The 23193-nt window shown below is 48.5% G+C and overlaps 1 protein-coding gene across 9 annotated transcripts in view; it reads right to left on the bottom strand.

The window, feature by feature from the left end:
- Nucleotides 1-23193, bottom strand: part of EHMT1 (euchromatic histone lysine methyltransferase 1) — a 122911-nt gene that overhangs the window by 40062 nt on the left and 59656 nt on the right. For 7 of the 9 annotated variants that reach the window (XM_066562675.1, XM_066562679.1, XM_066562676.1 and 4 more), the window contains exons 3-8: nucleotides 13463-14010; nucleotides 10624-10665; nucleotides 4160-4337; nucleotides 2292-2428; nucleotides 1340-1528; nucleotides 617-697 (exon numbers count right to left, since the gene is read on the bottom strand). In XM_066562675.1, the coding sequence (XP_066418772.1) occupies nucleotides 617-697; nucleotides 1340-1528; nucleotides 2292-2428; nucleotides 4160-4337; nucleotides 10624-10665; nucleotides 13463-14010 (1175 nt within the window). The remainder of the gene's footprint in view (nucleotides 1-616; nucleotides 698-1339; nucleotides 1529-2291; nucleotides 2429-4159; nucleotides 4338-10623; nucleotides 10666-13462; nucleotides 14011-23193) is intronic. The other 2 variants (XM_066562677.1, XM_066562683.1) reach the window with 1 other exon arrangement.

The following is a 23193-nucleotide window of genomic DNA, read 5'->3' as shown; positions in this document are numbered from 1 at the left end:
TCAACGAACAATCTAAATTCAAACATCACCAGGTTCTCTTCACCAACCGTCTAAAAATAAAAAGTAGAAATCCCCAGCAGCTGCTGAAAGTCCTGACCTGGTGCTGTACGACCAAGGTCCCAGGGAGAGTGTCTGTCTGTCTGTCTGTCTGAGTGCTGTTTGTCCCCTGGTAAGAGCTGCTCACCAGGAACAGTGAATTTAGGCTGTGGGCTGGGCCAGTGGATCTGGGAACAACCCCACCCCAGCAGAAGCTGGGGTTGGTGAGAAAGCTTTGCTGGCTCCTACCAGGTGCCAAGTGTGCATCTGAGGAACTCAGGCACCCTTAAACACCTCTGCTAACATTCAAATGATTAAAAGCAGTCAACACCTCATTGAAAACAACAAAAGCCCATTCGTTAGCATCAGAATGTAATTAATTGTGCCACGGATCAGGGTTAAGCACCTTGTGGAAAACAATACTCTGTGTGTGGGTGGTTTCAGAGAATGAGTTTTGTCAAGGAGACTTGAAACTGCACCGCTTTGGCTTTGCTCTCTCTCTTTCTGGCAGCAGTGCAAAGGGGAAAAATTATTATCAACAGGCCACGGGCTGAAAAACACATTTAGCAGCCCAGCTTACCAAGTCAGACTCGTCTCCATCCTCCTCCTCCTCCCCTGATTCTACAGACTCTTGCTCTTCCTCAGACACGCCATCATCGATCTGCAGCCACCATTTGCCCAGGAACAGAATGGGTCAGTCAGGTCGGGTCTCCCAACACAGAGCATCCCCCACACCCCTGGTGATCCCAGCAGAGCATCCCCCACCATCCTGCTGTGCCCACACACACCAGAGCACCCCAGCCCAACCTGCACATGCACCGAGCCCAGTGAGCTCCAACCACATCCTGGAACATCCATGGGGATGATAGAGAGAGAGAGAAAAAAGAAATTCCACTCCAGAATAAAATCTTCCAACTAAATTTCAACTTCTTTGATAATCCCAAACCAGCCTCATGTCTGTACTGTGTATCAAAATTTGGGGGGAAAAAAGCAATTAGATTATTTTAGTGCTTTCCCAAGCAAGATTGGGAAGACGTCTCCTATTGGTTCAGGGGATCCCAGAACTACACATGGTGGGGGTTCTGCAGAGTGGATCCCAGAACTGTGTAGGGCTGGAACTGGAGGGAGGTGGGGAGACCCTCACAGGTGCAATGGGAAATGGTGACAAAGGGCCTCTCTACCATTGCTGATCCTTCTGTGATCTTGCAGGTGAAAAAAACCCTAGAAATTGCTTTAATCCATGCCCCTCCTGTCCCTGCTACCCCCCCATGCTCCTCAGCCCCACTCAGGGCACAGGAATCACCTTCCTGGCGTTGTCTGCGTCGGACGCGCTGTCTTTGGAGGTCCTGTTGTCATCCCCAGGGAACATGGCTGCCTGATCTGCTCCATGATCATCTTCCTCTTCCAAATCATCCGAGTCCTCCTCCTCAGAGTCCACATCTATGCTTTCCCCGTTCACGTGGGGGCTGCCATCCCCCAGCTCCTTGTCACTCTGGAAGTCACCCAAGCACACGAGACACAAAGACATCATCAATTCCTGGGACAGAGCAGCTGCATCCATCCCAGATTCTCCTCTGTGCTTGGAGCTCTAAAGCTGGCTCTGTGTCCCTGCAGAGCTCCTGCCATTGTCACCTCAGCCTGTTGGACCTGGGGACCACGAGGAGTCATTGCAGACTCACATGGTTAGGGGAGGAGAAGCCCATTCCAGCATGGAGGGATGCAGGAAGGTTTCTAGGGAATGGAAAAGGAAGTTACATCACATTGGGATTTTCATATCACTCCTTGAAATCCCAGCACTGTTCTCCTTGAATTCTAAGCCCAAAACTTCAGGGCACAGGTCACAGCAAAAGCAGAATTTCATCAGGAGTGAGTCCATGTCTAAACTTTTATAAGTAACCAAGTGTTTTTCTGTACAGCCTCAGGCAGCAATATGAGATCTTGAGGATCAAAACAAAAAGGGGCATGCCTGAAATCCCTCCAGTTGCCCAGGATTCACAGGACAGAAGGGGAACATTCATTGGAAAAGGTTTGTTTGGCAGCTGGTACCTGAACAGCCCCTCTGGAACAGTCATTCCCAAAGCAGCAAGGCTGCTCTGGGCAGGAAGCTGCTGCCAGAGGGAAGAGGAGACTCAGAAGGGAAGATGTTGATCCCAACAAGCCAGGACATCCCTGCACCTCCACATGAGTTTGGTGTCCCAAAAAAGGGAGATGTAAGTGACAACAAACACGTGCAGTGGGCTCAGTGCTGCCCTTACCTTGGCACCCACAGAGGAATGAGTTATGCTCTTGAACATCTCTATCATTGTTCTCTGTTTTAACACTTTGGTCTTTTTCTTGGGAACCAGGCTATAGGTTCCCATTCTCCGTTTTTTCTTCCGAGATACTGCAGCAGCTGCAAGAGAGGAGCAGGAGGAACACAAAGTTTGCTCAGGAATGAAAAGAAGGGACAGAGAGCAGGGGCTGCACTGCAGAGGGACTTTGGACAAAGGGCTGGAGGGACAGGACACAAGGAATGGCTCCCACTGCCAGAGGGCAGGGTTGGATGGGATATTGGGAATTGGGAATTGTTCCCTGGCAGGCCCTGGCACAGGGTGCCCAGAGCAGCTGGGGCTGCCCCTGGATCCCTGGCAGTGCCCAAGGCCAGAAATAAATTTAAAATCTTCAACAGGCTTCAAAACAACTGCTAAATGTGAGTTCTTAATGGCAATTCTGCTAAAAGGTTTTTTTTAAATCAAATTAAATCTCATGAAGTAAGGATTTATTTAGAGGCATATGCAGCAATGGTAAAAAAACAAGAATTCCCAGAAAGGGGTGAAAAGATCTCTCATGTGTATAAAAATATTACATCTAAGGATTGTAATAAAAAGGATCAGCACAAATTTTTAAGTCAGTTTTCTCACCACCGTTCCCTGTTCTCAGCTACATAAAACAGTCACATCTTTGCTATTCTTATTAAACAGGTTTCACCCACAGTTTGAGAGAGGCACTGAGAGCAGAATGCCATGCAAAGGAAACTCCAGGATGCAGTTTGAGCTCCCTGTGCTCACATGTTGTGGGCTACTGGCTGGACAGGGCTGGGAGCAGCCCGGGACAGTGGGAGGTGTCCCTGACATGGCAGGGATAGCACTGGATGGGCTTCGAGGTCCCTTCCAACCCAAACCTTCTGTGATTCCATGAAATCACACCTGTGGGCACTTCCCAGTGCAACAGATTTATTTACAAGTGAAGCAGAAGATGACACACGGATGTGCAGACACACAGACAGCTTCCTGCCAGGGCTGCCCAAGCTCTGAGTGCCCTCTGCACACTCCTTCTGGCCCCTCCATCAGCACACACAGCACCAAACCCTTCAATTATCCTGCGTTTGGCAGTGCTGCTGGTGTTGTAGGAGGCTGAATGGAATCCAATTGCTCAAATTGAGACTGCAAGGCCAACAATACCGACTGACAATGGAAGCAATCTGACAGTAACTGAAGAACACACGGGGAAAAGGCACCTTACATAAAGAGCTGTTTGCCATTTAATCTCATTTCACACCTACTATGGAAGTCTGTTTGATTCCTTTCACTCCTTTGATTGGGTCTTAATTTGTTAAGTCTCCCTCTTGGCCTTCTAATCAAACCAGACATCGCAGCTCCCTGCCTGCTGCTGACTTAGGTGAGTGCACAGCACAAGGATGCTTGGTGCAGGCTCTTTTAGGAACTGCCAGCTTCAGCACCACTGTTATTGTTTGCAATTGCACAGCCTGTCCCTTGGAAGCATTTCTTCATCTTCCACGGTAATGAAATTTCACCAAAATTTATGAAGAGACCGCTAAAAAATTCTGTGAACCCAATTAATTTTATTTATAAGGCTGTAATTCTTGGTAAGCAGCTGTGGAGATATTCAAAGCCCTACAGAACTGATAGAAACCTCTCAGAACATCCCAGAGGAAAAAAGGATCAAAGCTTTTCCTCTAAGAAAAGCTTTTAGTAGAAAAAAAGGAAGGGAACCCTGGAGGAGACTGAGTGGCAAAAAGGTACGAGCAGACTTTTAACCTCCTCATGTCCCTCTCAGCCCCACAGACAGGTTTGGGAGCTGGGAGTTGCTCAGGACTCCAAGATTCCAGCCCTTCCCTTTTTACCTGTCTGTGACTTGGTGGTGGCCACATAGCTCTGGTTCTGAGGTAGTGACTGGTGAAGGCCCGGGAGAGAGGGCAGCGCCAACGGCTTCACAAAGTCCAGCATGTTCTCAAACTCCTTCTCCTTGGATTCCTTCTGATCTCTGCTGTCTCTCCCATCTTTGGGGTCTTTACTTGCATGCTGGAAAACAAAAGGCAGTTAAATTGAGTTTTTGTATTGAAGAAGTAATTAAAAAAAAATTCGGAAATTAATTGGAATTCCTTTCTCTCGACCAAAATCTCTTTCATCTGAAGGCAGGAGGAGCACATTCCCAGCAGGAGCACACAGACCAGGGGGCTTTGCCCAAACACTGCCAGCCTGGCTGAGGGGCTCCCCAGGGCTGAAGGCTGTGCAGGTGACAGGTAATGACAGAGGGAATGACAAGGAGCAGGCTCTGTTCACACAGCTCTGGGTGCCTCTGGAGGAGAGGAACCAACTCAACCCCAGCACTTATTGCCTGTCACACCAACCATGGTCAGCAACACTCCTGCAGAGCTGGTCTAGAGGAGCAGGCAGCCAAGGAAATGGATTTTCCTTTTGGACAGCACTTGGCAGCACTGAGCCTCAGCAAAGGCTCCCCCTCTAGCCCAGCACACACCAACCACAGCCAAAGCAGCATTTGTGACACTGAGGGGCATCCACAGAGAGCTGTCCAAGCTTCCCTTAACCCCCTGTTCCCACTCCAGCTGCTGCTGTTCCAGGCCCCAGGCAGGCTCCAGGCTCCTGCTGCAAACCAAAGGGATTTTGTAGTCGTTCCTGCAGCTCCTCCCAGGCACCACAGCCACTCACACGTGCTCTGTGTGAGCTTGTACCCAAGACAAAGTCAAATCCTGCACCTCTGGTCATGAAAGAAGGGTTCCTACAGCTCCACAGAGAATCCTTTAGGTTGGACAAGACCTTTAAGGTCACCAAGTCCAACCACAAACCCAGCAGCGCCAAGTCCACCACTCAGCCATGTCCCTGAGTGCCATTTCTCAGCTTTTGATGTTACTTCAATGTTTTCCTCCTCTAATTTAGGAAACAATCCCCTTCCTGTGTGTCTAACTCCATTTTATGTACCCTAAAAGCCTCAGACAGAGAGATCCAGACTGTGTTTGTGTTTCCTTTTTGCATCTGTGTTTATTCTTTAAACAGCCATGGCTCGGTGCTTTGGTGCTTTAATTCCTGTGCCTTTTGTGTCAAGTGTGGCAAAGGGAAGCCAAGGTCAGGGCAAGGCCCCTCAGTCCAGCTCACTGAAACATTTTCCTGTCCCAGCCCAGCAAGGAGGTACCTGGTGAGACAAGGAAACACATGGAGGAACAGGAAACAAAGTCCCTGCTGGTCCTTCTCTGCCACAGGGTCAGCAGACATTGGGGTGGCAGCTGCCTCTGCTGGGCCATTTTACACTGGATTTGCCCTCTGATTTATCCCACTGCATCCAGCAGGTCTGGCAGAGCTGCTCCAGCAAAACAAGAGAAAAAGGAGCAGAACACGAGGAAAAACTGGGAGAATTGGGATTGCTCAGCTTGGAAAAGAAAAGGCTCTGAGGAGACCCCATTGTGGCCTTCCAGTACCTGAAGGAGCTACAAGAAAGAGAGAGACTCCTCACAAGGGCACAGAGTGCCAGGACAAGGGAATGGCTTCACACTGAAAAAGAGCAGGGTTAGATGGGATATTGGAATTAGGAATTGTTCCCTGGGAGGGTGGGCAGGCCCTGGCACAGGGTGCCCAGAGCAGCTGGGGCTGCCCCTGGATCCCTGGCAGTGCCCAAGGCCAGGCTGGGCAGGGCTGGGAGCACCTGGGACAGTGGGAGGTGTCCCTGCCATGGCAGGGCTGGCACTGGATGGGCTTTAAGATCCTTTCCAGCCCAAACCATTCCATGAGTGTAAGGTTTAAGTGCTGCCCCACTTGCAGAGAACTCTTCTTTACAGAACTTTTGAAGCAAGAGCTGAAAAACCCAAGCAGAAAGAGGAATGCAGGCAGAAGCAAGGCTGGAATAAAAAGCAGGAAGCAATAAAAGCACTCAGGTTCAGCCAGGCAGCCCCAGCCACTGCTCTCCAGCAATGTGACCTTGGGAACAAACAGGGAAGAGGCTGAGTCCCCTAATTAGGCTGTGCCACGTGTGTGGTGCTGGCAGAGGCAGGCCCAGCAAAGCCCTAATGATAATCAGAAATGACCCACAGCAAAAGGCCATCAAAGTGCCAATGATTCCTGCATCAAGCCCATAACTTATGGCTCAATTGCCACAGCTTTTCTAAAAGGGCAGCAAGTCTTGGATTAAGGATTTCAAAGATGACAAATCCACCACAGCCTTTGATATGTTGTTCCAATGCTTAATTGCTCTCACTGTCAAATAATTAAATGCATTATGTTTTTGCAACTAAATTAAAAAGCCCTGTCTCATCAGAACCTCTCACTCCCAGGAGACACTTATGGAGTATGACCAACTTCTTTTTTTTTTTTTCTTTTTAAACTTTCTCTTCAATAATTGTAATAAAATCAGCAAATCAATTTGCCATAGAATCATTTTCTGGATCACTCCTGAGTCTGCTCCCAGTTGTTCTACCCCTTAAAAAATGCACGTCAGGAGTGCAGGGCACAGGATGCCAGGAATAGTCTCAACAATACTATTTATACCTCTCAAAAGTCCTGAGTTTATAGATCTAAAGGTTAACAGTAACTCTTGGCTACACAATTATTCTGAGAATTCCCAAGTCCCCTGATATATCCAATGCTTTCCATTTATAACTTAAAATCAGAAAAATGAGCTTGGGACAGGCAGATCTGACACAAGTGTGAACAAGGGCTGCATTTTGTGTCCTTTAAGTGCAGGTTTTTGCAACTGGTCTCTAACAAAAGGTGCTGTTACTCCCAAACACCAGGAATTCACACTCAGGCCATGCCAGCCTGCTTGGAAGAATACAATCCAATTTTTAAATTTAAAAGTATTATGTTATTAGCTTGGGGTTTTTCTCTGCCTCTGTAATTACAACACAGAAATAAATACAAAATCTTCAACAGGCTGCATGACAACTGCTAAATGTGACTTTTTCATGGCAACTCTGCTAAAAAGTTTTTTTTAACTCAAATTAAGTCTCATGGAAGAGAGATACTTGAAGATACTTAAAGATTTACTTAGAGGCATATGCAGCACTGGTAAAAAAAATGAAGAATTCCCAGAAAGGAGTGAAGAGGTTTCTTGTGTTTATAAAAATATTATATCTAAGGATTGTAATAAAAAGGATCAGCACAAATTTTTAAGTCAGTTTTCTCACCACCTTTCCTGGTTCTCAGCTACATAAAACAGTCACATCTTTGCTATTCTTATTAAACAGGTTTCACCCACAGTTTGAGAGAGGCACTGAGAGCAGAATGCCATGCAAAGGAAACTCCAGGATGCAGTTTGAGCTCCCTGTGCTCACATGTTGGGAGGTACTGGAGCCAAGAAAGGGCCATAAATGGGACAGAAAAAGAAACTGCAACACCAACATCTTCATTTCTTGCAGCCTCTCATGTGGTACCAGCTCATCCTATGCAAAGGACTGGAAAGTCACAACTTTGTGTAGGGAGTAGTGAAGAAGGTGGGCAGATATTCCAACATTTCTAGCAATGGTTGTGCCCAGAAACAGCAAAAATGGGACCACCACTATGTCTAACCTCACTGTGAGAAATACAGCCAAGAAAACTGCTTAGATTGGGGCAAGAACAGGATATTTGATGTGTTTACAAAAATGAAACTCAAGTGCTGTCTACATTTTAATGGGATCACCCACATTTCTATTATTGGCACAGAAGTCCCCGACAGCAGCAGGGGGAAGTTATTAAAATGGCAAAAGACAGAATATCCTCAGTTGTTCTCTTCCCTGAAAGCAAAACTACAGAACAAACCAACCTCAGCAATGGACCCTCATGTTGGCTCTATAAACTCCACAGGACATTTTTCCCACTGCCCAGCATTTAAAGGGTCTTCCCATCACTAAAACCAGCAAGATGGGAGAAGAACCAGAGTGTTGGTGGAAGGACACAGGCACAGGTCCTGCCTGGGAGCAGGGCAGCTCTAAGCACTGCAGAAGGGCTCTTGATGCCTGAAACCACCTCAGGCTGAGATGATGGGCTCCCTTAGCTCTGTGCTTTGCAGGACTCTCATTTCCAGCACACAAACCAGAGCCAACAGGGCAGGAGGAGTGAGCTGGGCAGCCCTGCCACAGGGCAGCTGCCAGGGAGCAGCTCTGCCTCCCCATCCATCAGGAACAGGGTCAGGAGATTTTACCAAGGCACTGCCTTTGAAGAGCACAAAGCAGCAGCTCCCAGGGGGATCTGCCTCTAACAACTGGTGAGTGGTGGTTAAGCAAGAAATATCAGTCTGCTATAAAAAATTGATCACAAGCAGATGATAGTGCCTGTAGGAGCTGTGGTGGTGCTGCTCTGCCTTTTCTCTGCTGCTGCAGGATTGTGTTTTTCACTGCTGAATTTCAGCAGCCTGATCAAACCTCACCTTGGAGCAACAAGCCTGCAAGGCTTTGCTCTTAGTCTAGATCAGATTAATGACCTGCTGATTAATATGTGCCCATTAGAGGGGGGATTCCATGGTGACTTGATTACAATTGCACTGATCTGAATGCAGTCACATTCCTACATGAAAACATGATTTAGGCAGACTGAGCTGAAGTGAAGGCCTCAAACCTGCACTCGAGGTGTTTCTGAAGCAGAGCACTCAGGGGTGTGGATCTCATCCCTGTCCCCTCCTGCACCAAACTGCCCCAGGGCAAGGGAGTGTCACACATCAGTCAGAACGAAAGAGGGGAGGAGCCCAGGGCAGCTGTGCCACCAGGGCTCCTGACCCTACCAAACCCCTCTGCTGGGGCCAGGGCCGTTATTTCTGTGGGCTGTGGTCAGAGCTGGGGCAGCACCTCCAGCCAGCAGCAGCAGTTAAATATCAGGTTAAAGTTCTGCACAACAGCCTCACTCTCACTTCCCTCTGCAGCAACCCCTCTGTTTAAGGAGCCCAATGGCAGCAGTGTCACTCCTGAAGGAGGTTTCCTATCAGGGAAGGGTCTGGAGGGGCTGTGAGGGGCAGCTGAGGGCTCTGGGGTTGTTCAGCTGGAGCAGAGTGAGGGCAGAGCTCCCCGGGGCTGCAGCTCCTCCCGAGGGGCAGCTCCCATCTCTGCTCTGGGCCAGGGACAGGAGCCAGGGCACGGCTGGGGCTGGGCCAGGGCAGCTCAGGCTGAGCTCAGGGCAAGGTTCTTCCCCCAGAGGGTGCTGGCACTGCCCAGGCTGCCCAGGGAATGGGCACGGCCCCGAGGCTGCCAGAGCTCCAGGAGCCTTTGGGCAGCGCTGCCAGGGATGCCCAGGCTGGGGCTGCTGGGGGGGCTGGGCAGGGACAGGGGCTGGATTTGATGATCCTTGGGGTCCCTTCCAGCTCAGGATATTCTGTGATTCCATATTTAACTCTGCCCAAGCTCACACACACTGACTTCACTCTGTCAGTCCCATGGAGCACACCTGGATACCCCTCTGGAGAGGGTCCTGGACAGACCTTCTGAGTCCTCCCCAAGGACACAATATCCCCATTATCACTACCCCCATTAGGCCCTGCCCTTTTCCTTTATGTTTCCTGCACATGGGAGGGCCAGGGCTTGCTGAGCAACCCCAGACCCCTGCAATCCCCTGGCTGCCACCTGCCTGCCCCAAGAGATGGCCACAGGGTGTTCTCCAGGCCAGAGGCTCCTGCAGAGCAGCCCCAGCCCAGGCCAGCACAGCAGCACCACAAAGGAGGCAGTTTAAAAGCTCTGGGATCAGGTATTTAATGGCAATGCTACTTAAGGGAATAGTTTGATGAATATTGGTAGAAAGACCTACATAAGCAAAGCATCTCCTGCTCCAAGCTCTTCCTCCCTGCCCACACTGTCTCCTCTCCCCCAGTTAAACTGGCACCTGGCATTTTGGAGACACACTGTGAATCAGGCCAAAACACTCATTTAAAGGATTTTTGCACTATTTCCTGACCCAGTCCTCTGCACAGCATAAAAAAACCCACCAGAGACACACACCCCAAACTCCAGCCTTGTGGTCACCAAGGAAAGGAGACACAACTTGGGGTTCCCTGTTGTCCTCCTGTCTCCAAGGTAACTCTGGGATGCTCTCACCACCTTTCTCATCCCTTATCCCTTATGTTTTACTGAAGTTCAGCTCAGCAGCTGATTCCCAAGCAGAAGGAGCCTTCTCCAAGCACAGCACACACACAGACAGAATCACACTTGCCTTTCAGTCTGCTGCCTGGCCCTGCAAACTTTGGGGTTCTTAACAGGGCTGTAAAATGCATTAGCAGTGAAAGATTCTTCCAAAAGGGCAGTGCTTGTGTTACTGCTCTGTTCAGAAGGGGAGCAGAAATTATGCTCTCTGCTCAAAAACCACCTTAACATGCAACAACATCAATTAAAATTGTCACCTGTTTCAGATTCAGCTTCGATCCCAATTCAGGAAGCAACTCCTAAACAGAGAAAAAGCTGGTTAAACTGGTGAGAAAATTCTCTTCTTCCTTTCAGAGACCAATTCACATGTGCAGGAAAAGGTTACCAAGGTCCCCTGACACCTATTGGATTACACAAAACAATTTCTTGGCCCCAGTGGGTTTCTGCAGGAGCCAGGGGGAACAAATGTTCACACTTTGCAGGCAGCAAAACACCTTCCTCCCCTCCTCCTCCCAGGCAGAACAGTTCTGCAAGAACAGTTTCACCAAGAAAACAACAATGCCCTAAAAATACTAACCAAGCAAACTACTGTGGTCTGTAATATCAGTTCCTGGGTGATTTCCACAATTTATTTCCTGGGATACAGCACCTGATTTCACGGAGGTTTTGAAGGGGACAAGGTGTGAAGGTTGGTACAGGAAAAGCTCCTGAGCTGAGGAGCCTCCTCTAAGCAGCTCAACAAAGAAATAATTGGGACAGAAAAATGACAGCTAGCAAGGACTCTGCTGCTCCAAAGAAAATAGCATGTAAATCCCAGAGACAATGGGGAAAAATGAGGTAGTAATTATCAGGAAGGCTGAACACACAGATGTTTTATTGTCTTGCAGAACTGAGATCAGATCTTGGGTTCCCATTCAGCTGCAGAGGCTTGATCAGAGAACATGGGAACAGCCTCTTCTCACCACCCTTCCTGGGAATGTTGCTTCTCTCCCTATTTTAAGCCCAAGGCAAATGCCCAGAGGAGCTGAGGACAGGCTATGTACTTTCTAGAGCAGCCCAACAAGTGCAGGCTTTGGTTTTGTGAAGCTGTTTTTGTCCTGTGAGCAAAGAAGGACCAGCAGCTCCATCCCAGTGTGCCAGCACTCCCAGAGCTCCCAAACACCACACCCCACTTCCCAGACACAAACCTTGAAGCCCAAGGGGTTGAATGTAAATATTCTTCTGATGTATCATAAAATATGAATGAGGGAAACAACCTCCCAACCCAGCAGTCACCTTTAGGAGGGAATTGCCTCTTTCAATTGCTCAGCCCCATGGGATCCCTCTCTGATAAATTCCACCAGGGTCTGGGGGTTTGCCCAGCCTAATTCCAGTGCAGAATTGGGGGCTGGAGGCTGCAAAGCCTTCCCTGGGTAGGAGACACCCAGATGGGAGCTGGATGGCAGCTGGGCTTCCCTGTGCAAGCCAGGAAACACAGGCAGGGTGAGAGCAGAGAACTCAAGCACAGCCAGGGCAAGGCAGAGGGAAATGAGGGCTCAGGGGGGCTGGCTGGAAATGCTGGCAGGCAGCTGTGGCTTCTGCCCCTCTCCTGAGCCTGGTGCCCACAGGTTTGTGATCCTGCTGTGCCCTTTGGACTCCCAGCTGCTCCCAGAGGCACAGGTGGTGCCACAGCCACGGCACCTTCCCCCAGCTGGGGCTCTCAAGGTGCCACCCTCTCTTTTCCCTTTTTTCTCTCTCTTTCCTTCCTCTAGACCACAGAGAGTCCCAGCTTTGGGCCTTTCACACCTCACATTGCTGTGCTGAGATGAGGGGACATCTGAGGGCCCTGTGGATCTGCAGGATCACAGCACCAATGCATTGCACCTGGACAAGGCTGCAGCAGCTTCCATGCATGTCTGGGAGTGATCCCAAGGCTCAGCCTTCCCTTGACTCCCTCCACCCTCAGACACAGCACAGTGAGAGGACCCAGCTCACTGTAGTCATATAAAGCATCACAGGGATGAAAACCAACTGCTTATAGTGGAGCTCTGCCTGTTGCAGGATCTATTCCCTACTTCTGGCAAGGAACCAAAAAAAGTAACCAAACTTGTCAATAACCACGACAAAGAGAGGCCCATTTCTGTCCTCCCCACAATGACATGAATGCACCAAATGACATTTCCTTATGCCTCCAAAAAAAAGCAGGGCTCTGCTTTATTAAGTGATGGTAACTCCACCCCTAAGGATTCTGGAGAGAACACTTCCCAATGACATGGAGAGAAAACATCATCTGGTTTAGCCCTATAATGATTCCTACAGCAAAGCAATCAAGCTGCCTCACAGATCAGCTCCTTGACAGCTTCTGAGCTTGGGAGGAGCCTCAAGTTTACATTCTATGCTTAATTTCCTTTGGGTCGACCTCAGAAAAAATCTAATTTGTTTCACAAGCAGCTCTGGATGTCAACAGAGGCTGATAAGCAATAGAGCCATGAGAGAAAGGCCATTTAGTGTCTCACACAGATCTGTTGGAGAAGGCAATTGATCAATTATATATTTAGAAATGCATTGGGGATGGGAGCTGGTGGTAGCCATGTGACCAACTACTTTAACATTTATGTCTGGTGGAAGAGAAAAAATAAAATAAAAATAACTAACTAACTAAATAAATAAATAAATATAGATATAGATATAAAAAATCTATATAAAAATATAGATAAAATATCAATATAAATATAGATTTATATATAAAAATATATAAATAAATAAAATATATTTCTTTATATAAATATAAAATATTTTTATCTATTATATAAAATTATACATATTCAATATATTATATTTTTATTTTATAAAATATAGAAATTAAAATTAGAAATAAAAATATCTATATAAGTATATATTTATATATCTATATAAAAATATAGGTAAAATATCTTTATAAAAATAAAAATAAAAATAAAAATAAACCAAAAATAAATCAATCTACTCAGCAGGCAAGCTCTGAACACCACATGTTGCCATGCAGCCAGGTACCCCCCAGACCCCAGAGAAAGCCAAGAGCAAGCCCAGCAGCAGCAGCAGCAGGAGCAGCAGCTCTGTGCTGGGCAGGTACATTACCAGGCTGGGGGTGGGTTTAGGCATTGTCTTCCGTGCTCTGTGCACCTTGACTTCAGCATTAGCAGCAGGGCCTTTTTTAGCATCCGTGTCCTTGCTGCCCTCCCCGAGCTTGCTTGGCATCGTGGCTTGGAGCTGGGCAAAGGACCCCACAGTCCTGCCTTTGCCTGCTCCTCCAGGCAGGGTTTTTGCAGCATGGCCAGTGAGAGAAGCAAAGCTGGTAGTCCTTAGAGGCTGCTCCTGTGCCATCTGCTTGGTTAGGATATATCCATTGCTCCCTGTGACAGAAGTCTGTGTGAAGTCATTTGCTTTCAGATGGTTTTGCTTCCCAGGCTCGCTGTCCGAAATGCCATTTTCTGCTATCCTATTTAATTTAGTAGAAGAGTCCTGCTGGCTCACTTTCGTGTTGTCCTGAGTGTTTTTCGCTGGGTTTGGGTGGCCCCCACCCTCGCTGTGCTCACAGGAACCGTTGGTTTCACCATCTACTGCCATTTTTGGTTCCCCCACTTGCTTTTCTGTAGCGCTTTCATCTGCAGCCATGGCATTAAACCCTGGAGGGAGAGGGAGGAAGAGAGGAGAAAAGGGTCACAAGTGGTGCTGGTTGAAACTCCCAAGCTGTACTCCAAGCACAGCTGCTCACAGTGGAAGAGCCACCCTGTCCTGTCTAGCACCCTGCCTGATGTAAATCACAGAATCCCAGAATATTTAGGGTTGGGAAAGACCTCCAAGATATCCAACCATGGATCAACCACCACCACATCAATTAAAGCACAGCACTGAGTGCCAGGCTCTTCCCTCACCCACCTGCCCAGCCCTCCTGGCTCCTCACACGGTGACATTTGGGGTGGGTGGCCCAGGTGACAGCAGTGCACTTACTCCCACTTGCCTCAGCTGCAGATGTGGCCATTTATTCCCAACAATGGATTTTTCAAGGTAAATATTATCTCTGGCTCTTCCAATAACTGCATTTATTGCACCATATGTCAACACCTCACCTGGCAAACAAAACTCTGCCCCATCTTGCATCCGGATCTCTGGCAAAGCCCTTCCCAAAGCCAGTCTGATGTGGAAAAGCTTTGCTGGTAGAGCTGTCCCAGAGAGCTTTTATAGGCCACACACAGCCCAGCAGCCAAATGTCATCCCCGAATGTAGATCCCATCAGGGCTCTGCTGCTACAGGGAACATCACAAGGAATAACTCCCTGGCTAGCCCAGCTCTCCTGGGAATGTTCTTCAGTGGGAATTGGCTCTTTCAGCACAACAAAGCACAACAGGACCAGGATTCATGGTGTCATTTCAGAGGTAACAGCAGGAGTAAACACAGGAGTGAAGCGTGGTAAAGCATTTTTAGACTAAAATAATTCCATTATTCAAATGCAGCAAGGTTTTTGCAGCCTGACAAAGCTCACACACAACAATGCCCACGTAAAATAAACAGTTCAAACATTTCTCTGCTCCTCCATCAATGACTTTGTCCCACCAAAGATTTCAAATCCAAGCTGAAAAATCCAACTAGGAATGTCACACACTTGCAGAAAAAGTTTCTGACATGACAACCCAGCAGCTCCCCAGGCAACCAGGAGTGATAACAATTCACTGGCACACTCAGAGCAATGATTACATCAACCTGCTGTTAGGGATTCCTTGGCTTGTTTTCCTTCCAGAGAGCAGACAGTTATGAAAAGCAACACAAGAAGTACAGGGAGAGCTCTGTCAGAGCAGGGGGGATTGGTTCAAACCAGCTCCCATCAAAGCAATTTTCACCTACAGGATCCAAAGAGCCTGGAGTCACACTGGAGGAACAGCCAGACCACTGGGTACCAGCCCTTCATTTCACACTGCCCTCAGAGCACAAACAGGCAAGGAGAAAAACATTCTGAACAACATTCTGAACAACATTCTGAACAACATTCTGAGTCCCAGAATCAAAACTGGAAAAACTCCCAAGACCATCAAGTCCAACCTGTGCCTGATCCCCACCTCATCACCCAGCCCAGAGCCCTGAGGGCCACCTCCAGGTGTTCCTTGGACACCTCCAGGGATGGGGACTCCAAACCTCCCTGAGCAGCCTCTTCCAATGAAGAAATTCCACCCTGAGCCTCCCCTGGCACCCTGAGCCTCCCTCTGAGGCCGTTCCCTCTGCTCCTGTCCCTGTTCCCTGGAGCACAGCCCGGCCCCCCCGGCTGTGCCCTCCTGTCAGGAGCTGTGCAGAGCCACAAGGCCCCCCTGAGCCTCCTTTGCTCCAGGCTGAGCCCCTGCCCAGCTCCCTCAGCTGCCTCACAAATGTCTCTTCTGAGCTGGCAAGAACCCTGTGCCAGGCTAACTCATGAAGGACCACAGGACCCTGGGATGACAAGTCCAGGGTGCATGGAGCAGCTCCAAGCACAGGCAGCTCCCTGCAAAGGCCAGCAGGGAGGAGACCCAGCACCACTCAGCTCACCAGAACAGCTCTTCCCAAAACCCACCCAAATTCTCTTTCCATTTTCATTGGGAAAATAAAAATATATCCCACTTTTTCTACCCTTTTTTAATGCATTTGTTTAGTCCATCTTAATCATGGAATCACAGAATGTCCTGAGCTGGAAAGGACCACCAGGATCATCAATCCAGCCCAGCCCCTGCACAGATCCTCCAACAACCCCAGCCTGGGCATCCCTGGCAGCTCCTGGAGCTCTGGCAGCCTCGGGGCCGTGCCCATTCCCTGGGGAGCCTGGGCAGTGCCAGCACCTCTGGGGGAAGAACCTTTCCTGATATTTGCTATCTCCTTCCTACTGTGTTGACCTGAAAGATTTGGGTACAGCTCCAGCCCAAACAGCACTGGCAGCTCTAGATTCTAAAAGTGATGCGTTCCAGTATCTCAAACAACCTTATTATTCCCTAAACTTCCTGTTTTGGTGCTCACCTGAGATTTAAAGATATTTCCAGCAAACTGAAAGCCTTTTTAGGCCTGGTCAGTACATGTGAAGCATCCAATCCAGCCCCTGGCTGGACACCTGGTCAGTGCTGGACTCACACCAGGCTCTGCCCAGGGGTGTCTCAAAGGCCTCCTGGAGCACCTGACCCCTCCAGCCTCAGACTGCCCATCAGTTAAGAGGGGGACAGTCCCTCTGATGCTCCTGATTTCCAGCTGAAAGCCACAGATGATGGACACACAGCATCTTTGCAGATGTATCTGGAAGTCTCTCCAAACCCTGAGTGCTCTCTCTGCCCTGGGGATGAGGTCTGGCCATTTTTCCTGCTGAGGAAAAACTTCACTAAGAGATCTATCCCCCTCATTCCAGGAAACCCAGCCTGGGATTGCCTCCCACGTGGGCTCTGCTGGCTCACAGCCTCCAGAGAGAGCCCCACAACATCCAAAAATTGCTCCCCAGGGCTCTCTGGAGCACACAGAGACACAAACCTCACCTGCAGGAGCAGTGACTGAGGGTTCCCAAGCAGGATTCAAAGTTATCACCTCCACCTGCTCCCTCTCACACCACCCAGACCTCCCTGAGCACAGAAAGAGGCCCAAGGTTTGTTTTTGATAGCAAAAACTCTGGGAGAAGATAAAGTGCTCCTTTTTTCACTGTTTTATTTAACTATTTGAAAAGCTGTGGGCAGAGGGAGCCACAAGTATGCCTTTATTCTTTCAACTCTTGTTTCTCTTTCTGCATTCAGGGTCTTTAAAAGGCCATTTAAGCAATTATTGCAGCAAAGTCAGTGCCAGGAAAAAAATGCAAAGCAACAAAAAATAAGCTCTCTAACCACAGCTGGAGGTTTCTAGAGCTCAGCTTTAGGCACCTGGCTGAATGAAGCCTTCAAGATTTGTTGATTTAAACACTGTGCTCTCCCACCAGAGCAGTCAAGTAACTTCAGTGGCTGACTATGAGATAAACTGAATAAGCAGAGGGCAAGAATTGCTCTACCTGCCATGAAAGCAACCAAAACAATGTGAATTAGAGCACTGCCCTAGGGAAAAAGTAACTGCATTACTCCAGAAAGCATCACAGGCTTTATGAAAAATCCATGAGGCTGGAATTAAAATCACACACACACACAGACACACACACACACACACACTTATTTCCCTTACTGTGAAATGCAATCTGATTGACTGTGGAAGTGGCACCAGCCTTCCAAACCTGTGTGAGCAGAGGTTTGAAGAAACAGAGATGTGGAACTTCACAGCAGAGACTGAGAAACCACAATTGCCTCCAGCCTGAGACACTGCAAGCAGGATCCTCCCTTTCTTTGGGGTAAAACCCCTCCATTCTCCCATTCCCTCTTCTGGCAGCACCAAACCAAAGCCATGAGCAGTTGGGAATGGCATTGTTCCCTACACACTGAGCTCTGGGCTCCTGCAAGCAGCACCAGCCCATCATCCCCACCTCAAACCCAAACTGAAGGTTTGCCCTTGGAGGATCAGTTCATGTCAAGAGCTGCCTCACAATTTGTATGGCTGGGTTTTCCCAACCAGGACACCTGATGTGGTGACAGGAAAACAGGACTTGCCATCCCAGCTTCACCAAGGGCACCTGCACAGCACAGCTGAACAGGCACAACTCAAAATATTTCCCAGCCTTGCTGAACTCTGACACAGGCAGGGATGGGAGCACAAACCAGAGCCGGCAGGAGCCTCCCAGTGACAATACTGAATCAAACAGGCCACAGGAGCCCTTCCACAGCTCCAGACACCTGAAGAAACACTTCTTCCTGACGTGACCTTTTCATCCTCCCTTTTTCACTCCCCAAAAAAAAAAGCTTCACTGAAAACCTGCTAAAATCCTCATTTCAAATACACCTCGTGGCAGTGAGTTCTCCCCTTGAAAATGCTGATCAGCAGCTTTTCTGCTCCTGTGCTGCAAGTGCAAAGGAATTATAAACCCAAAGATTTTATTGCTCTCAAACTTGGTGACTTTACAGCATTCATCCCTGCTAAGTAGGCCAAAACAAAGTTTTCTCCACATTCAGTTTTCTCTCCAACTCACTCACAGCTCTTTAATCTACAACCATCCTTTCTTTAATTAAAAAGAAATAAAAGGTGGGAATTTCTACCCTGCATCCATGAAGTGTAACCTTATTAATTAGAAGCATTCCAGTTTTTTCAAAGCTCCTTTAGGCATCCCCCATGTCAGATGCAGCAGGAAAAGCTTCTCCCATGGACCCCAACACTGCCTGAATGCCCATCTGAGCTTGGATTCATTTAAAACCCAGGTAATTTAAAACCAAAGAGATTTACTGATGTATTTGAATTTGATACCAAGTTGGCACAAACATCATAAAAATACATTATTTAGGGGCTGGGTACATTTTAGTAACACAAGGAATTTAAGACTCAGGAAGTTGGGCTATTCCACTATCCCTGTGACTCCATGTGGCAAAGAACAGCCAATAATAAATTTAAATCCCTGCTCTGAATTAACTCCCTGAGAGCACTGCAGAGCTCCCTGCCCTCCCCAGGCTCAGGCAGAAGGGTCAGGCTCAAGTTTTCATTTCAGAATCTCACAGCTGTTCAAAATGGAATTAGAATTCCCAAAGAAAACAGACTCTGATGGAAGAAGGAGAAAAGCTAAGGCAGGGTGAGACCACCTCATCTAATTTTAGGTGTCTAAAAGGCATCTCAGACTGGGGGCGCCTAAGCCACTGCTGCAAACAACAGAGAGAACCCACAAAAAAAGCAACACACAGCCCCCAAAAGCAGCACAGGCTGACTTTAAAAAGTGATCTTAGGACAAACTCACCCCAGCCTGGACCATGTCTGACCTGCCTGCTACCATGTCTAGGCAGAAATGAACTGGATTAATTCAGAATTAGAATGATAACTTCAAAAAAACTCTCCAAATTAGGCAAAATTAAAGCCACCTCTGCTCTCCCAGCCCAGACATTGGTTCCTCTTTGCCTGCTGGGGTTTCCAGCCCTTTCAGCAGAGCCAGACCTGGCTCCAGTCCTGCCCTGGAGCTTGCCAGAGCTGGGCCCAGCCTGCCAAAGCTTATCAGTGGGCAGAGGCTGTCTAACAGATGTGTTAGTGTCCCCAGCAGCCATGCTGGGCACAGCCTGAGGGGACACAGTCACCTCTGTGGGGACCCACAGGAACTTCCCATCTGAGGGAGGCCAGCTGACACTCAAAACTCAGTGTTACCTGGACAATGCTCTGAAAAAAACAAAGGCTTAAATGTATTTTTAAAGCTTGGAGTTCACTGTTCTGTGAAACAAAATAAGAAAAATATGCAAATGAGCCCTCCAGGCCAAAGAGCAGCCACCAGGTCTGAGGGAAAAGAAAGTGAAAAAGAAAAGAAATTTATTTATTATTATTTTATTTTATTTATTTTATTTCTTTATTTTATTTCTTTATTTATTTATTGAGCAGAAATATAAGATAAAAATAAATAAAATAAAGAAATAAAATAAATAAATAAATAAATAAATAAATAAATAAATAAATAAACGAAAATATATTCTGCCACAAATGTACTACTGTCTTATCTGGAACTTTTACACATTTTTCTGAGCATCTTGGTGCTGAGAAATCTCTGCCTGTGGGATTTTCCATGCATTTCCAGAGCCCTCAGCACAGCCAAGAGGCTTCAGCTGCTGCAAGAGAAATGTTTAATCAAAGACAAGGCTTAAATGAACTTAGCTTAAATGAACTAAGCAAAGACAAAGCTTAAAGGAAAAGCTCAGGATTTGGAAGTGCAGACTAAGAAGTGCATACAGCTGTATTTATACACACTCACATCTCACAGATGTTCTACCTTAACCATCCTTAAAACACCACAGATCCCACAGCCTTTGATCAATACTCAACTGTCCTGCTGGATAAAAGTGAGAAAATCACCTGCTTTTAATCTTTGTCTTACAGCAGTTCCCTCCCCTCTTCCTCCTCTAACTCCAACAAAAAGGAAAACTGCCAAGCAGAGAAGAGCCCAAGCCTGAAGATGTTGGGGCTGAAACCACACAGATGAGGGAGAGGGGGCAGCTGGAGACCCTGAATCCATTGGGAAGGGAAGCACCCCCTCCACCAATGGAGGCTGGAAGCCACCTGAGCAACCTGAGCCAGGGATGGCATCTCTGCCCATGGCACTGGGGTGGAACTGGATCATCTTTAAGGTCCCTTCCAACCCAAACCAGTCTGGGACTGAAGCCAAAAAGCAGAGCATTTTGAAGCCAAGAAATGCAGACAAATGTGTTTTCAGGTACAAGTTCCTCTCTGGGGTGAGTTATTGATGGTCTCTTCTTCCCCCCCAAGCCCTTGTGGAGATGGATTGGTGTCCAGGTATGTCCAGACTCAGATGTCACTCCTCCCTGGAGCACTGTGACCCTGCACACCAAGATGCAAAACAGGAAAAGCAAACCAGAAAACAGGAGGAATCAACTTCTGCTGGGAGTGCTCAGCACTGAGGTTCCACAGGTTGGGTTACTGGGATTGCCCAGTGGGCTGGGGATGCTGCTGGGGACTCAATCACAGGGCTGGAAGGGATCTCTGAAGATCACCCAGGCCAAGTCCCTGCCAAGGCAGGGTCACCTGGAACAGGTGACACAGGAACATGTCCAGGTGGGTTTGGAATGTCTCCAGAGAGGGAGACTCCACACCCTCCCCAGGCACCTGATCCAGGGCTCTTTTTCCCTTCCTCATGTTGGGGTGGAACTTGTTGTGTTTTAGTTTATGGCCATTGCTCCCTGTCCTGTCACTGGCACCACTGAGCAGAGTCTGGCACCATCCTCTGACAGCCCTTGGGGATATTTATGTGCACTGATCAGATGCCCTCTGCTCCAGACTAACCAGACCCAGCTCCTGCAGTCTCTCCTCAGATGAGAGATGCTCCAGACCCCTCATCACCTTTGGTCCTCTCCAGCAGCTCCTTGTGTTACTTGAGCTGTGAAGACCAGAATTGAACCCAAAACTCCAGATGTGGTTGAGTAGAAGGGAAGGATCAACCCCCCTGACTTGCTGGCTACACCAAAAATGCCCTCCAGCCTTCCCTTGGCCCCCAGGGTACAGTGTGAACATGAACAGTTAAATTGTCTCAACAGTTCAATGACTCAGAGCAGGTTAACAGCCTCAGGAAACTCCTTCATCCCTGTGCCATGGTTTGGTGTCACAGCCCAGCTCCTGCTCCTGGGCTGCCCCAGGCACATCCTGCCTACAGCAAGGGTCCCAAGCCCAGGGAGGCCTTGGTGCACAGCTGGGTGAACATGGAAAATCCTGAAGCATCACTTTACTCTGCCTGTCCTCCTGCTGGCAGCCTCAGCAGGGATCCCAGTGCCAAGTACCTGAGGAGAGCAGATCAGTCCTTCCCTCCTTTCAAGCTGCCATCCCTGCACCTGGGAATGCAAAGGCTGCAGCTGCTCAATGGAAACAGCACTTCCTGTGCTCACAGCAGCTTCCTACCTGCAATAAGAGGGAGAAAAAGGAAAAAAAAAGGCCCCTCCAGGAGTTTAAACCCCTGACAGTGTCTCAAAGCAGGCTGAAGTTTATCTGAGAGCAGTGACTGTGCAGGTCTCACCCAGCACTGTGGCTCTTGTAAAGCAGCTGCCTTGGGAGAAGGCTCACAAACACTGGAGCAAATGGATTCCCAACACCCATTCCTGCTCCTTTGTGCTGCTGCTTTACTAGAACTTTCCACCCCTGGGCTTGGGCAATCAGAAAAGGAGTGGTTTGCCTTGAAAGGTCAAGGGAGACGCAGAGCTGGGAGTGAAGCACACGAGGAGCTGGATTCACTTGCAATCCTTGCAAAGAAACCACTTTTTAATAGTTTCTCTCTGAGTCAGACTAAAGACAATATGGCCTAATAAAAGCTTTTTTCCACTCATCTCCCATCTCCCTGCCCCCTTCCCCACCCTGTCAAAGGGACGTATGGACCTAAGCTTACACCCACATGGGAAACTGAACTGGAGCATTTCCCAAGGACCACAGAACAGCCTCATCCACAGCTTTTTTCTATCTGTGTTGAGCAATTTTACACAGACAGGGACACTGAGCCCAGTGAACAACTTCCACAGGCTGGGACTCACCCTAAGAACTGGAAATGAAAGTGCTGGAACACGCAAAGAGCTTGTTCCTACAAACACATGTTAAATTTAGAGCTCAATTATTTCTCTTTATCAGGATGAAGGTAGAAGAGCACAGCCCAGGTGGGAACCACAGGGCATTTCTGCAACACCTCCCTGCTGAGGAACAGAGAACAGAACACCACAACTGCCCACACAAGGGCCTCCCACCCTCAGGATGTTCCCTGAGAGCACCCACCCCATCCCAAACACCAAGAACCCACCCCCAGCTGCTGAGATGTCCCAAATGAAGGCTGAGGACCAGCAGGAAAGGTCCACTGCCTCAAAGCAGCACATCAACGAGGGCCAGGCTGGATGGCGCTTGGAGCACCCTGGTCCATGGCACACGGTGGAATGAGGTGAGCTTTGAGGTCTCTTCCAGCCCACAGCAGTCTGTGATTCTGTGATTATCAACTGGGGCAGCTCAGCTACTGCCCCAGCAGAGCAGGAGCCTTCCCTGCAAGAGATTTTCGTGGAGATCTGCACCAGGATGATGTTCTTCACTGCTCACAGGCACCACTGCAGCTACAGGCCTTGCTTGGGGTCAGACCCCTGAAAATCAGCCAAGGCTTCAAGCTACCTGAATTTCCTGTCTTGCCTTGGGCTCAGGCAGGGCTCAAGTTTGTCCAGAGGTGGAACTGGTGCAAGGCCATTCAGAGGCAGCAGTGGAGCTCGGGGATGTGCTAACACAATTCCAACAGGGTCCTG

This window comes from Molothrus aeneus, chromosome 19 (genome assembly GCF_037042795.1).
Source record: "Molothrus aeneus isolate 106 chromosome 19, BPBGC_Maene_1.0, whole genome shotgun sequence".
Taxonomy (NCBI): Eukaryota; Metazoa; Chordata; class Aves; order Passeriformes; family Icteridae; genus Molothrus; species Molothrus aeneus.
The sequence above is the reverse complement of the archived record's forward strand: the minus strand, read 5'-3'. Positions and strand labels throughout refer to the sequence as shown.